The following is a 17,187-nucleotide window of genomic DNA, read 5'->3' as shown; positions in this document are numbered from 1 at the left end:
TATTGTTTTGAGTCTGGCGTTGTCGTATAAAACCTATCTGATCATTACGTGTCAGTATGGGTAGAAACTCCTCCAATCGTTTGGCCGTGATGGAGGTAAATAACCTATAATCTACATTAAGAATGGATATTGGTCTAAATGACCTGCATTCCATTTTATCCTTGCCTTCTTTCGGTATAGCTGAGATTATTGCTTCTTTCCAACTGGGTGGCACTTGTGCCTTTTTTAGAGCCCAGTTCAGTGTGGGGAGTAAAACAGGAATTAACTCATTTTTAAATTCTTTGTACCACTCTGCCGTATACCCATCTGATCCTGGTGACTTGCTTAATTTAAGCCTACTAATTGCAGCTTTTAATTCAACTTCAGTTATGTCAGCAGTCATCATTCTATTTTGTTCTTCGCTTAAAGTGGGTAACTCTAGAGAATTCAAGAAGGTGTCACTTTGGGTTATGCTTCCCCTGGAACTTTGGAATATAGAGTTTTGTAAAATACTTCAAAAGCTTCTTGAATTTCACTTAGCTTATTTTTTATTATTTTCGTTCTTGGGTCCCTAATTCTATGAATTGTATTTTTTGCTATCTTTTTTTTCAGTTTCCACGCCGGTATTTTCATAGATCTCGATCCACTTTCATAATGTCTCTGTTTCAGAAACATTAAGTTTTTCCTGATTTCTTGCGTAGCCAAATTATTTATTTCATTCCTAATTCTTTCAATTTCCCCTAATGTATCCTGTGCCAAATTCAATTTGTGTCTTTTCTCTAGTTCCTTCAGCCTACTTTGTAATTCTTCTAATGTTTTATTCCTTATTTTTTTCTTATATGAAGATATCACTATAATTTTCCCTCTTAAGACCGCCTTCAGAGTATCCCATAAAATGGGAGGTGAAACCTCTCCATTATCATTAAATTCTAAGTAGAGACCAATTTCTTTTTTAATTTATTCCTTAAAGTACAGATCATTGAGTAGACTTGAATTTAGTTTCCAAATAGTATTCTTTGGTTGTAGGTCAAAATCAGCAGATAAATATATAGGTGCATGGTCACTTACATCTATTGTCCCAATTCCACCGGTGTTTATTTTGTCTTTGTCTTTTCCAAATGTTATGAAATAGTCTCTTCTTGTATATACAGAATGGGGAGCAGAATAATGAGTGTAATCCCTTCTGTCGGGGAAAAGGTCCCTCCATATATCAATTAAACCAACATCCTCAAAAAGTGTATTGACTTTCTTATGTAAGGATTTTGTTTCATAGGTTTTTCTATTGGAAGAGTCTAAGTTTGGTTGTAATTGTAAATTTAGTTCTCCCCCACATATCAGGAGACCTTCTGTTTCCATTACCATAATATCAGTAATTTTCTGAAAGAAACCAATATCACTTCCCGGGGTGCGTATATATTCAATAAAGTAACTGAATTTCCGTCTATATTCCCCCTTACCAGAATATATCTGCCCTCTTTATCTCCTATTTTGAATACTTTTTCAAAATTTAGCCTACTTGAGATAAGCATAGCAACTCCTTCCCTATGTCCTGATTTATATGAGGAGAAAAACAGATTAGTGAAGCCCATTCTCTTTAGGTTTTTTATGCTCGTTATCACTTAAATGAGTTTCCTGTAAATATACTGCATGGGTTTGTTCTTTTTTCATTTTGGATAAAATTCTCTTCTGTTTGATTGGATTTAATAGCCCATTGACATTAAAAGAAATGAATTTTACCTTGTCCTTAGCCATCTGTATTTATCTGTCAATGTATCATTGAAATTAGAATAAAACTTAATCTATCTACTCCCTGAACAAATAAGAACCAAGAAACACAAATAATAACAAAAATGGCAACGAACGTGTGATTCCAAGGCTGAGGTCTCTGGTAGATGACCCTGCGTTGAGCTGGAGGAAATGTCTAGCTGTGGGGGATAACTCCTCCTACTTGTGAGTTGAGGGCCCCCATTGCAGTATTCATAAAAGTCAGTGAACAAATCCATTACACAGAAAAGATTTCCGTGTACTCCTATATATATATGTACAAACACACACAAATTTATACATGTATACACATGCATACATATATATATATATACACACACACATATGTATGCATACACATATACACACCCACATACATATATACACACACACATTACACACATACATATATATGCACACACATATATATATATATTCTCATTTTGGTGTGGAAAAAGAGTAAGTGAGCGAATAAAGAATAACAACTAAGTAATATAAAATCCACAATATAATAAGTATTTCTTGAGATAGGTATATCACCGTGTACTTTTGCTTTCGTTTAGCTTCTCAACATTTTTAAAGTTAGCCAAACCTTATGGCTCTTCTGAAGGGGGTGAGGACTGTCTTTGGGAAACTCCCGGTCTCTTCCTGATATATTTCTCTCGGCCTCCTCCCGTCTCCTGCCTTCTCGATTCTCGCATTATTTCCCAAGCGGAGTGGGATAATTCTTCAGTCAGGCTTTCACTCGTTTTGGTCATGCTGACAGGCAACCCTCTGGCCTTCATGTCTGTAGTTGCCTCTTCCATTGTCTGGTACAACCGCGTCCCGTTGTCATAAAACACTCGAAGTTTAGCAGGGTACGGAGTTTGAAATCTAATCTTATTTTGCTTTAGTACTCGCTTTATTTCAGAGTATTCTTTGCGTTTCTGGAGGACCGCTGGGGGGGGGTTAATCTTGGTTGAAATATATTAATTTATACTCTAAAAACACTCTCTTCTTACCCCAGGCCCTTCGTAGAATCTCCGCCTTGGTGCTGTACCATAGGAATTTAATTATTATTGAGCACGGCTTTCTATCTTGGGTAGGTTTTGGGACTAACATGCGGTGGGCTCTTTCAACTTCCAGCTTCATAGCCGGGGGGAGATCCAGCGTGTCCCGCAATAACTTTCTGACAAACTCCGTCATGGACGAGCCCTCCGCTCCTTCGGGAACATTGTAGATTCTGATATTTTTCCGCCATGATCTTCCCTCCAGGTCAAGCAGTTTACCTTCTTGGTGATGTATTATTTTTATTGTCTTCCTCAGTATCCATTCCACGTTTTGAACGCGATCTTCTACCTTCTCAATTCGAGTCTCTGCCACCGCTACTTTTTGATTAATGCTGGCGAGCTCTGCCTTAATATCACGGAGCTGCTGCTTTATTATCTTTCTGGACCTCCATTATTTCAGTATTTCGAAGACATTCGCTGCTTCGACTGAGCGAGGCCCGGCGTCCGCCTCGCTAGCACGTGGTCGGGTAGGAGAGCCGCTCGCTGCACTCCTCGGACGCAGGCTCTGCAGTGTTGCTTATTTTCTATTTCTTTTCCCCATTCTTGCCCCTCTTTTCAGTTCAAATATTTTTCGAAAAATATTATATTTGATGGGTTAATGGGGCTTAATATGCATTTTTCCGGAGGAGCTAGTGACTTAAGCTGCCATTCTCGATGATGATGTCACCGGAAACCTGCATGCCCACTTTCAATGACTGGTGTACAATGACACCCAGGTCTTGTTGCACCTCCCCTTTTCCTAATCGGCCACCATTCAGATAATAATCTGTTTTCCTGTTCTTGCCACTGAAGTGGATAACTCGCATTTATCCACATTAAATTGCATCTGCCATGAATTTGCCCACTCGCCTAACCTATCCAAGTCACCCTGCATCCTCTTAGCATCCTCCTCACAGCTAACACTGCCGCCCAGCTTCGTGTCATCCGCAAACTTGGATATGCTGCATTTAATTCACTCGTCTAAATCATTAATATATATTGTAAACAACTGGAGTCCCAGCACTGAGCCTTGCGGTACCCCACTAGTCACTGCCTGCCATTCTGAATAGGTCCCGTTTATTCCCACTCTTTGCTTCCTGTCTGCCAACCAATTCTCTATCCACATCAATATCATACCCCCTATAACGTGTGCTTTTAAGTTTGCACACTAATCTCCTGTGTGGGACCTTGTCAAAGGCCTTTTGAAAATCCAAATATACCACATCTACTGGTTCTCCCCTAGCCACTCTACTAGTTACATCCTCAAAAAATTCTGTAAGATTTGTCAGACATGATTTTCCTTTCACAAATCCATGCTGACTTTGTCTGATGATTTCACTGCTTTCTAAATGTGCTGTTATCACATCTTTGATAACTGACTCTAGCATTTTCCCCACCACCGATGTCAGGCTAACCGGTCTATAATTCCCTGGTTTTTCTCTCCCTCCTTTTTTAAAAAGTGGGGTTACATTAGCCACCCTCCAATCCTCAGGAACTAATCCAGAATCTAAAGAGTTTTGAAAAATTATCACTAATGCATCCATTATTTCTTGGGCTACTTCCTTAAGCACTCTGGGATGCAGACCATCTGGCCCTGGGGATTTATCTGCCTTTAATCCCTTCAATTTACCTAACACCACTTCCCTACTAACATGTATTTCCCTCAGTTCCTCCATCTCACTAGACCCTCGGTCCCCTACTATTTCCGGAAGATTATTTATGTCCTCCTTAGTGAAGACAGAAACAAAGTAGTTATTCAATTGGTCTGCCATGTCCTTGTTCCCCATGATCAATTCACCTGTTTCTGACTTTAAGGGACCTACATTTGTCTTAACCTATCTTTTTCTTTTCACATATCTATAAAAGCTTTTACAGTCAGTTTTTATGTTCCCTGCCAGCTTTCTCTCATAATCTTTTTTCCCTTTCCTAATAAAGCCCTTTGTCCTCTGCTGGACTCTGAATTTCTCCCAGTCTTCAGGTGTGCCGCTTTTTCTGGCTAAATTGTATGTTTCTTCTCTGGACTTGATACTATCCCTAATTTCCTTTGTAGCCACGGGTGCACTACCTTCCCTAGTTTATTCTTTTTCCAAACTGGGATGAACAATTGTAGTTCATCCATGCGATCTTTAAATGCTTGCCATTGCATATCCACCGTCAACCCCTTAAGTATCATTTGCCAGTCTATCTTAGCTAATTCACGTCTCATACCTTCAAAGTTAACCTTTGTTTCTGAATTAGCTATGTCACTCTCCATCTTAATGAAGAATTCCAGTTTGGGTCCTATGTGGAAGCTAAGTTAGATTTATGAATAGTCATGGAGAACTGAACTATGAAATCTTCTTAGACAAGTGCTGTTTATCTGAGTTATATGATTATTCCGGTCAATGGAGTTGGGGTAAGGTCTTTGCCGTCATTTCTTCAATTGGTCTTCTCTAACCGAGCTTGAGGTTTGGCTGAGTATGTGACACTGGTCAAAGATTGCCTTCAGATTGGTGCAGCTTGGGCAGAGTTCTTGCAGCAAATGTAACAAGGAACTAAACCAGGAAATCCATGGACTCGTTTGTTTTCTACAGTTTTGTTCAGTGCTCTTGCTGAATTTAAGCTAGGCAGGCATTTGGGGTGACCCCCTGAGATCTTCCTGTATCATTAAGGTTATATTGTTGCTGCTGAAAACCTATTGGATATCAGGAAATATAGATTCTAATGGCACAACTGACAAACTCCTTTATTAATGTCAAAGCTGATGGAAGGAATGTAGTACATATCTGTGTAGTTATCAGAATGTACTTGACTATTTGATATATAAAAAATGGTCAGTAAAAAAAAGTCATGGAATAATTGGGTCAATGGCAGTATGGATAAAAGATTGATGACTGATTTTGAGACAGTCATTAATTTTTCTAATTGATTCATAGAGCAATACAGCATGATATAGGCCCTTTGGCCCAATGAGCGACCACATGCCTATCTAGCTAGTCTTAGTTTCCTGCACCAGCGCATATTCCTCCATGCTTCTCACTTTCATGTACCTATCCATGTGCTTCTTAAATGATAACATTGTACCTGCTTACACTACTTCCTCTGGCATTTCGTTCCATCTGTGGGAAAAAGTTCACCGTCAAGTACCATTTAAATCTTTAGCCTAAGTTAATGTCTCCTAGTTTTGAACCTCCCTAACCTGAGGAAGAGACTGTTACTTTTCACCTTATTTGTTTCTCTCAGCCACCTTTCACTATAAAGCAGACCCTTTAGTCCTAGACACATCCTCAAATCTTTTCTGCACTCTTTCCAATTTAATCAAGTCTCTCCTATAACAGTGTGACCAAAATTATGCACAGCATTCCCAAGTGTGGCCTCACCAATGATTTGTATAACTGTAAAAGCTCCCAACTCTTACACTCAATGCCTGGATTGATGAAGGCCAGTATGCTAAAGATTTTTCACCATTCCAGTCTATCTGTGATGACACTTCCAACAAACTATGCACTCTTTCTCCTAGGTCCCTCTGTTCCATTACACTTCCGAATTTCCTACCATTTATAGTATAAATTTTCTAGTTTGGCTTCTGCAGATTCATTAGTAAAGTGGATGTAGGTGTGTAGAGTGAAATTCCATTTTGCAGTTGACGTCAACATTGTGATGAACAGGATAGTAAAATGCTCCAAACTCTACTAGAATGTGTAGACAAATGGCAAATTAGATGAGACAGAAATGTGAAATTAAAATATTTTGTCAGAAAAAACAAAGAAGCACAATTGAGACTGGATAGCACATTTTAAAGGATGTGCATGAATAGAGGTCAGCCAACTTCATTGCATCACTTGCATCTCCCCTGTAATCACTCATCAACTATGAAGAATCTCACCCATATATTTATTATGTCTAGACTTGTGTATTCCAATGATTTTCTGACAAAATCTTGGTATTACCCTTGAACTCAGGATATATCAAAACTTGGACCATATCTCAATTTGTTCCAGGTCCCATTTACTATCTCTTAACTCATTAAGGAGGATATTGGTGGAACAGCTGAAAGTGATTTAACCTGGATGTTGCCTTGAGGAACTGCTGTGAGGTAGAGGTGACTGGCATCTGTTAACCCAGTTGTCCTGGTGGGGGTGTTACCTGTCATTTACTCCCAATTTCTGTTTTATTTTGCTAAAATTCCTTGATGCAGAATATGGTCAAATGTTACCGTGAAGTTTTGTTTTCTTCTTCGTTTCAGCTGAGTGCCACTAAACAGATGTTCAGTGTGGAACTGTTAGCAAATTTCCCTCATCACTGAAGATAAGAATAATGCAATTGGCTAAGTAATTGGCTGGATTGACCAAGTTTTAATGGCTGAGTCACATCTGTGTAGTTTTGTTTTCTGTAAGGTAGTTGCAGAGGAGAGGCTTATATAGTGCCACAGTCACCCTGGTTTTGCCCTGTCAGAGACATCCCCTTCTCAGCCCTCCCTGTAGATTTGCTACTTTGAAAATACTTTTTAAAAGTAGAATGCTTTGTCTGTTTAAAGTTGATCACAAGCAGAAGAGGACTAAACACAAAAAGACTAAATGATACATAAAAGCTGGTCTGTGGCTGGTTGATAAATGTAAAAGGTTATCTGAAGCATATGGAAAATATAACTAGGGAATTTCCTCAAGCTAAGTTGTAAGAGAAGGATAATGGATTACAGATTCCATTTGGTGAAATATAAATGCAGGGTTATCATCTGGAACTTCATTGAATGAGATGAACTATTCGATGTAAAGGAGCTGCACACCCTGTAATTATTTGAGATGAATAGGTACCAAACCAGCTGAGATTTTCCATGGCAGAACTCATAACTTAGTTATATTAATCCTATAATTTAATTGCAAATCGTACAACTCCCAAGTTGCTTGGTCCAGACAAAGGGTCTCAACCTAAAATGGCAACTGTCCATTTCCCTCCTTAGATACTGTCTGACTTGCTAAGTTCTTGCAGCTAGCTTCTTGTCTGTTAATCCAAGCTGCTGATCATTTTTCATTGATACTTCATTTCTACCTCAATACTTAAAATAGCATGTAATGAGTTTTCACAAACGAGAAAATCTGCAGATGCTGGAAATCCAAGCAACACACACAAAATGCTGGAGGAACTCAGCAGGCTGAGCAACATCTATAGAAAAAATACGTACACAATGCTGGAAGAACTCAGCGGGTCAGGCAGCATCCGTGAGAAAAGAGTAGCTAACGTTTCGGGCCGAGACCCTTCATCAACGTCTCGGCCCGAAACGTTGGCTACTCTTTTCTCATGGATCCTGCCTGACCTGCTGAGTTCTTCCAGTGTTGTGTACGTATTCTTTGATCCACAGCATCTGCAGTTATATTTTTGTGTTTTAACATCTATAGAAAAAAGTACAGTTGACATTTCAGGCCAAAACTCTTCAGCAGGACACGTAGTGAGCTTTAAATGTTTAGAATATTGTGTATATGGCATATGCTCATCATTAAAAAATTTGTATTAACATAACAAAGAGTGAGTTGACATTAATGCATTTTATGTTAATAACGATTTGCTGAATTCCAGTCTTTCCAGTAATTTACAGGGTCAATTTCATACTTTTCCATAGTTTGCAAAAATCACTTTTTTTGTGTTAAAGGAAACAGTGTTCCATACTTCCATAGTTACAGTATTAGCAAAAGGGAATCCTTAAACAGAAGATTTGGTATGCAAATGAGTGTATAAGATAAGCTGAAACTAATATGCTATTTGAAACAGACATACTCTCTCAATATCTTCATAATTTTTCATCATTTTTGTTTTTTAGGATAGTTACAGGCAAGGGAGACACAAGAAATGTATCGACCCAAAGTTACTCTTAAGGATCGGCAACACCTTTACCGACTTATTATTGGCCAACTGCTTTATGATGGGTACATGAACATTGCATCAAACCTTATCAATGAGATCAAGCCACCATCAGTTTGCTCACCCTCTGAGCAACTACTACATCTTGCCAAGCTTGGTAGGTACCTTGTGTATACTTTTTTCTTTTTGCTGCTTACCAATATAGTCAGAGCTGATAAATGACTCGCTCTAGGAATTAGTCTTGGAAACATAAAATTGGAGCAGGAAAAGGCTATTTGGTCCTTTGAGCCTGCTTCACCATTCAGTCGTTGAATTTAGGCTTCAATTCTATACAGGTGGCCCCCGTTGTTTGAACCTTCGATTTACAACAGCTCGCTGTTACGAAAGACCTACATTAGTACCTGTTTTCGCTAACCAAAGAGGATTTTTGCTTTTATGATAAAAAGATGCCCGCTTTATACGTGTGTTTACTCCGAGAAAGACTACCATGACCGTGAAGCCTTGTGCGGGCAGTTGTGTGCACATGCATTATGTGCGTACACATGTACGTGCCAGTTTTTTTCTCCAAATCGATCTTGGCTTGCTGTCTTCCTGATTTTGATAAGTGAAACTACACCGTACATACAATATTTCTACTTTATATAGGCTGTATATTTATCATATTATTCCTGCTTTTACTATATGTTAGTGTTATTTTAGGTTTTATGTGTTATTTGGTAGGTTATTTTTTTGGGTCTGCGAGCGCTCCAAAAATTTTCCCATATGAATTAATGGTAATTGCTTCTCCGCTTTATGACATTTCGGTTTACAAACAGTTTCATAGGAATAACCATATAACCATATAACAATCACAGCACGGAAACAGGCCATCTCGGCCCTCCTAGTCCATGCCAAACTCTTAATCTCACCTAGTCCCACCTACCCGCACTCAGCCCATAACCCTCCACTCCTTTCCTGTCCATATACCTATCCAATTTTACCTTAAATGACACAACTGAACTGGCCTCTACTACTTCTACAGGAAGCTCATTCCACACAGCTATCACTCTCTGAGTAAAGAAATACCCCCTCGTGTTTCCCTTAAACTTTTGCCCCCTAACTCTCAAATCATGTCCTCTCGTTTGAATCTCCCCTACTCTCAATGGAAACAGCCTATTCACGTCAACTCTATCTATCCCTCTCAAAATTTTAAATACCTCGATCAAATCCCCCCTCAACCTTCTACGCTCCAATGAATAGAGACCTAACTTGTTCAACCTTTCTCTGTAACTTAAGTGCTGAAACCCAGGTAACATCCTAGTAAATCGTCTCTGCACTCTCTCTAATTTATTGATATCTTTCCTATAATTCGGTGACAGAACTGTACACAATATTCCAAATTTGGCCTTACCAATGCCTTGTACAATTTTAACATTACATCCCAACTTCTGTACTCAATGCTCTGATTTATAAAGGCCAGCGTTCCAAAAGCCTTCTTCACCACCCTATCTACATGAGACTCCACCTTCAGGGAACTATGCACTGTTATTCCTAGATCTCTCTGTTCCACTGCATTCCTCAATGCCCTACCATTTACCCTGTATGTTCTATTTGGATTATTCCTGCCAAAATGTAGAACCTCACACTTCTCAGCATTAAACTCCATCTGCCAACGTTCAGCCCATTCTTCTAACCGGCATAAATCTCCCTGCAAGCTTTGAAAACCCACCTCATTATCCACAACACCTCCTACCTTATTATCATCAGCATACTTACTAATCCAATTTACCACCCCATCATCCAGATCATTTATGTATATTACAAACAACATTGGGCCCAAAACAGATCCCTGAGGCACCCCGCTAGTCACCGGCCTCCATCCCGATAAACAATTATCCACCACTACTCTCTGGCATCTCCCATCTAGCCACTGTTGAATCCATTTTATTACTCCAGCGTTAATACCTAACGACTGAACCTTCTTAACTAACCTTCCATGTGGAACTTTGTCAAAGGCCTTGCTGAAGTCCATATAGACTACATCCACTGCCTTACCCTCGTCAACATTCCTCGTAACTACTTCAAAAAATTCAATAAGGTTTGTCAAACATGACCTTCCACGCACAAATCCATGCTGGCTACTCCTAATCAGATCCTGTCTATCCAGATAATTATAAATACTATCTCTAAGAATACTTTCCATTAATTTACCCACCACTGATGTCAAACTGACAGGTCTATAATTGCCAGGCTTACTTCTAGAACCCTTTTTAAACAATGGAACCACATGAGCAATACGCCAATCCTCCAGCACAATCCCCGTTTCTAATGACATCTGAAAGATCTCCGTCAGAGCTCCTGCTATCTCTACACAAACTTCCCTCAAGGTCCTGGGGAATATCCGGTCAGGACCCGGAGATTTATCCACTTTTAAATTTCTTAAAAGTGCCAGTACTTCCACCTCTTTAATTGTCATAGGTTCCATAACTTCCTTACTTGTTTCCCACACCTTACACCATTCAATATCCTTCTCCTTAGTGAATACCGAAGAGAAGAAATCGTTCAAAATCTCTCCCATCTCCCTCGGCTCCACACATAGCTGACCACCCTGATTCTCTAAGGGACCAATTTTATCCCTCACTATCCTCTTGCTTTTAATATAACTGTAGAAGCCTTTCGGATTTACTTCCACCTTATTTGCCAAACCAAACTCGTAACTTCTTTCAGCTTTTTTAATCTCTTTCTTAAGATTCCTTTTACATTCTTTATATTCCTCGAGCAATTCCTTTACTCCATGCTGCCTATATCTATTGTAGACATCCCTCTTTTTTCGAACCAAGTTTCTAATATCCCTTGAAAACCATGGCGCTTTCAAACCTTTAACCTTTCCTTTCAACCGAACAGGAACATAAAGATTCTGTACCCTCATAATTTCACCCTTAAATGACCTCCATTTCTCTATTACATCCTTCCCATAAAACAACTTGACCCAATCCACTCTCTCTAAATCCCTGCGCATCTCCTCAAAGTTAGCCTTTCTCCAATCAAAAATCTCAACTCTAGGTCTAGTCCTGTCCTAGGTAGAATGCTCTACCTTCGGATAGCGTGGAAAACCTGTATCCCTAAGCTCCCCCCACAGCCTTTGATGGCTTTTGTATCTAGAAATTTATCTTGTCACGTACCCCGTGACTAGGTTACTAAACCAGCAGAAATGGAATGATACGTTGGAGTCTGGTGATACTGTAACTAAAGGTGTTTATTAGTAAACCAAGTAACACAGTATCAAAAAATGCAAATATACATATAAAACAGGTTAGCAATGATAAATACAGAAGTGTAAGAATAAGAATCAAAACCAAGCTCTGTCATAGTCTAGGGGTAAATGAATAGTCTTAAGATAATGCAGAGTTCAGTTCAGTTCAGTTTGGGTTGAGGTAGTTGCTGTTGTGAAGTTGGAGAGAGGGAGAGAGAGAGAGAGAGCGAGCGAGAGATGAGCAGCTGCAGCAGGTAAACCTTCCATTGTCTTCTTGTTCTGTTGTACCATTGTGGTCACCGATTATGACCCCTCCGTTCCAAGCCAGACCGTTCTTCAGTGGTGGGTTCATCACCCAGGCGTGGGTGGACACACACACAAGCTCCCACTAGCATGGTTTCACACACTGTGAGCCTCTGACCGATTCCCCCCGAATCGATCCTCCAAGCCCCCCACCTTCCTGTGGGTGCACAACACTCTTTCAGTGTCCAGTGGCATGTCTGCCTGTGTCTCGGCAGACTTGTCTTTTATCTCCCCTACTGGGGTACCAGCCATCCATCAACTCCATGTCCATCAAACTGGGCCACTCCCTGCTGTCTCAACAAGCACCAGGCTTCACTCTGCTGTGTCAGCAAGGATTCACACAAGCAGGCAAAGTCCTTGGAAGTAAAGTCAACAATCAGCGAAGAAGCCATAATTTTGAATCCTTGTGTCTCTCTCATTATCAGCATGTGTAGCTTGGCGCCTCTCCCCCTCTTTATCTCTCTCTCTCTCTTGTTAGCAGCATAGTTCGCGGGGGGTCAGCTCTGGACCCCATCTCCCCATGTTTTTCTCATCACACATAACAATCTCATTAAAATATTCAGTGATTTCGTCTTTGTGGTCTTGTGGTAGCAAATTCCATGCATTCAGCATTCTCTGAATGAAGAAATTTCCCCTTATTTCTGTCCCAAGTCTTGTGCCTTATTACCAGAGACCTTGGCCTTGTGTCTGGCGAAACATCTTTGCATCCAGTATGTCTAGTCCTCTTAGAACGTCTTGTCATTTTCCAATTGAATTTTATATTCAGAGTTCTAATGAATGCAAATCTAGATTACTGATATTTAAATACCTATGAGGAGATTTACCATGATGCTGCTTGGATTAGAGAGCATGTACCATGAACATTAGTTTTATTTTTGGAGTGAAGGTATTTAAGAATCTCTTAGGCATATGGTCAATACAACATCATGGGCCGAAGAACCCATATGTGCTAAAATGTTCTACATTCTGTGTTCTTGCAGAACAGTTCTGCTCTCCCAAAAATCTACTTGGTGAATCTTTGCTGTACTCCCTGTAAGATAAACATATATTTTCTGAGGAAAGGACAGCAAATTGCACATAATACTCCCAAGTATTATCTCATTAAAGCCTTGTATAATTGTAGTTTAGACACCCTTCTAACCCTTTTAACATAACATATTACTTTTCTGATATTGTGCTGAAATGGTTAATTTCTCATTTATGGACATACTATTTATGTCCTTCATGATTTTATAAAGCCTTAAACCTCCTATGCTCCAGGTAAACGTTTCTATTCAATATCTCCTTATACTCAAGCTCTCCAGTCCTGGCAATATCCTGTTACTGTTTTCTATATTCCTTCTAGCTTACTCACATCCTTCCTGTAATATCACAAACAGAACTGCACATAGTGTTCCATTGGCAGTCTCACCAACATCATGTACACTGCTAACATAGTGTACCAACTCCTGTATCATCATTCTATTTACTTGTTTTGGCACTTTCAGAAAGCTAGGTACATACAGTACCTCTAGGTCTCTCTTCTACAATACTCCCCAGGAACTTGTCTTTCACTGAGTATACTATGCCCTGGTTTTTCTTAGCAAAATGAATCACTTCACATTTGTCTGAGTTAAATTCCCTCTGTTATTGCTTTGCCCAATTTCCTAGTTGATCCAGATCCTCTTGAACAGCTTGCACTGTCAGATTTGCCAGTTATGGTTTCATCCGCAAAAAAATACAAATTTTGAAAATCTGAAATGAAGGCAGAAATTGCTGAAGATCTCAGATCAGGCAGTACCCGTGCAAGGTGGAAGTTGGCAATTGAAATCATGGATATTTATGAGTGCAGGAAACAAAGTAATACAATCATCAGTATATAGTGGGGGAGAGGGAGGGAGAAAAACTGAAACAAGGACTGTGCCAACTATCAAAGCAAGTTCTAGCTTGGACCCATGTGATTTCCATTTTGATTTAGCAAAAGCTAATGATGTTGAAGGCAAAGTTATTCACCGTGAAGATAAGTTGAGCCACACAGAGGTATATTTTAGTGAAGTGGAACTATTTGGGCCTCTTTTGCAGAAGAAATGGAGGTCCTTACATACATAAGAAATAAGAGCAGGAGTAGGCCATCCAGCCCATCGAGCTTTCTCTTTTCTTTTTAAATCTTTTTATTAATTTTAAGAAAAACATTAGTGAACTATGAATACAAAACGTTTGAGAGTACATAATTAATAGTTTAAATAAACAATCAGATATGTAATAATCAATATATAAGGCCTCCCAAACTCATAGTATTAATGTAAAAGAATGCATTTACATTATGAATATAAATGTGAATATATATATGAATATATGTGAATATAATTATGAATATTTTATTCATAATATTTTTAATACTAATAAAAAGATTGAAAGAGAGAGAGAAGAATCAAAAAAGAGAAAAAAACCCCAACAAAAACTAAAAGAAAACTTAAAAAAAACTAACCAACATGGGCAATTGCATAATGTTAAATACATACAGTAGTGCCGATAACTCCGAACCTCCATCCAAATACCGTAGATGTCGGATTATAAGCCACTACTTTTTCCCCACATTTTGAACAGCTTTGAACACTGCGGCCTTTACTACGGTGCGGCTAATGCATGATTTTTTTTCATGCCGCCAAAAACATTTTGCCTCGTAACAGTAGACCAATAAAATTGATGAGTAGTTCACAGAGGTCCAATGAAATTCTACGATAAATCAAGCGCACTTTCACAATTAAATTATTGTAAATCAGTCATTTGTACTCACCCTCATCAACATGGAAAACACTTGAAGAAAAGCATTGTGCTGCCTTTATGGCAGTTATTTAGTTTATAATATTTTCGCTTAGTAATTCATTTGTTAGTATTTTCTAGTTAAAGTTAGAAGTGTTTTAAGTACCCGGTATATTTGTTTTCTGTACTACATCCCGGGATGCTATGATGTCACATCCGGTTTCGCCGCGTCTTGTGGGAAATACCGGTTTGCGATAAACGGGAAGGTGGGGGGCGAGCGGCATTAGACCCGAGCGAAACGCTGCTTTTAAGTTAAAGGCGATCAATAACTTTTCCTGTAGGCTGCAGTATATATATTTTTTACCAGTCGTTAGGAGATATTGGAATGTTGTTCAGTAAAAAAGTATACGCAACGTAATTTGTGTGTTACCGATACGTATGTATATTTAAAAGTAGCCACGTTACAGGCACGGTTCAAAAAAAAGCATTTGCAATATGTATTTGTTTATGTTACCATATGGATTTAATTAAAAGTTAAAAAATCCTCACGTGTAATATCTTTCTGTGTAAATATCTCATATTACAACGTGGGACACCTGCGGCCTAAAATCCGGTGCGGCTTGTACAAGTACAAAATTGATTTTCTTTCTAAAATTAGAGCCAGCGGCTTTTAATCAGGTGCGCTCTGTAGTGCGAAATCTACGGTAATTAAGGATAATAACAGTAAGGTTTAGGATCAGACCATTTAACTCATATGAAAATGTTGAATAAATGGTCTCCAAGTTTCCTCAAATTTAACTGAAGAATCAAAAACCACACTTCTAATTTTTTCTAAACTCAGACAAGAAATAGTTTGAGAAAACCACTGAAATACAGTTGGAGGGTTAATTTCTTTCCAATTCAGTAAAATAGATCTTCTAGCCATTAATGTAACAAATGCAATCATTCGTTGAGATGAAGCGGATAGACGATTATTATCTATCATTGGTAAACCAAAAATTGCAGTAAAAGGATGCGGTTGGAGATTGATATTTAAAACTCTTGAGATAATATTAAAGATATCTTTCCAATAATTTTGTAAACAAGGACAGGACCAAAACATATGAGTCAGTGAAGCAACATCAGAATGACATCTGTCACAGGTTGAATTAACATAAGAATAAAATCGAGCAAGTTTATCTTTAGACATGTGAGCTCTATGTACAACCTTAAATTGTATTAGGGCATGTTTAGCACAAATAGAGGACAAATTTACCAATGATAAAATTTTTTCCCATTCCTCAGTAGATATAGGACAATGCAATTCTTCTTGCCATTCCTTCTTAATTTTTTCTGATACATCTGGCTGTACACTCATAATCATATTATAAATGATAGCTACTAAACCCTTTTGACAAGAATTGAGGGCTAAAATTCTTTCTGTAATGTCCAATGGACATTCTTTCGAAAAAGACTTTAATTCATTATACAGAAAATTTCTGACTTGCAAATATCTAAAAAAATGGGTTTTAGGTAAATTATATTTATTAGATAGCTGTTCAAAGGACATAATGTTATCATCCAAAAACAGATCACGAAAACATGTTATACCTTTTGTTTTCCATAAAAGAAAAGCTTGATCTATAGATGAAGGCCGAAAAAAGTAGTTAGATATTATAGGACATGACAGCATAAACTTATTCAAGCCAAAAAATTTACGAAATTGAAACCAAATTCGTAATGTATACTTGACTATAGGATTAGTTATCTGTTTATTCATTTTGAATAATGAAAAAGGAAGTGAAGATCCTAAGATTGAGATCAGTGAAAAATCTTGCACAGATTTACATTCCAAATTTACCCATTGTGGGCAAGCAGCTGTAGTCGATTCTTGTGTCCAGAATATTAAATACCGTTTATTAACTGCCCAATAGTAAAATCTTAAGTTTGGTAGAGCCAAGCCGCCCTCCTTCTTAGGCTTCTGTAAATATTTTTTGCCTAGTCTAGGATTTTTGTTCTGCCACAAATAAGAAGATATTTTAGAGTCAACCATATCAATAAAAGATTTAGGAATAAAAATTGGTAATGCTTGAAATAAATATAAAAATTTAGGTAGTATCATCATCTTAATGGCATTAACTCTGCCTACCAAAGACAAAGATAATGGAGACCACCTATTAACCAGTTGCTTAATTTGATCGATTAAAGGTAGAAAATTAATTTTAAATAAATCTTTATGTTTTTTAGTAATTTTAATACCTAAATAAGTAAAATAATCTGTAACAATTCTATATGGTACATGATTATAAATTGGAACATGCATAT

The 17,187-nt window shown here is 38.3% G+C and overlaps 1 protein-coding gene across 2 annotated transcripts in view; it reads left to right on the top strand.

Moving 5' to 3' along the window:
- Positions 1–17,187, top strand: part of cstf1 (cleavage stimulation factor, 3' pre-RNA, subunit 1) — a 73,037-nt gene that overhangs the window by 4,250 nt on the left and 51,600 nt on the right. For both annotated transcript variants that reach the window (XM_073061467.1, XM_073061468.1), the window contains exon 2: positions 8,566–8,763. In XM_073061467.1, coding sequence (XP_072917568.1) covers positions 8,595–8,763 — 169 coding nt within the window. In that variant the 5' untranslated portion in view covers positions 8,566–8,594. The remainder of the gene's footprint in view (positions 1–8,565; positions 8,764–17,187) is intronic.

This window comes from Hemitrygon akajei, chromosome 11 (genome assembly GCF_048418815.1).
Source record: "Hemitrygon akajei chromosome 11, sHemAka1.3, whole genome shotgun sequence".
Classification (NCBI taxonomy): domain Eukaryota; kingdom Metazoa; phylum Chordata; class Chondrichthyes; order Myliobatiformes; family Dasyatidae; genus Hemitrygon; species Hemitrygon akajei.
This window is presented reverse-complemented; position numbering and strand designations above follow the sequence as displayed.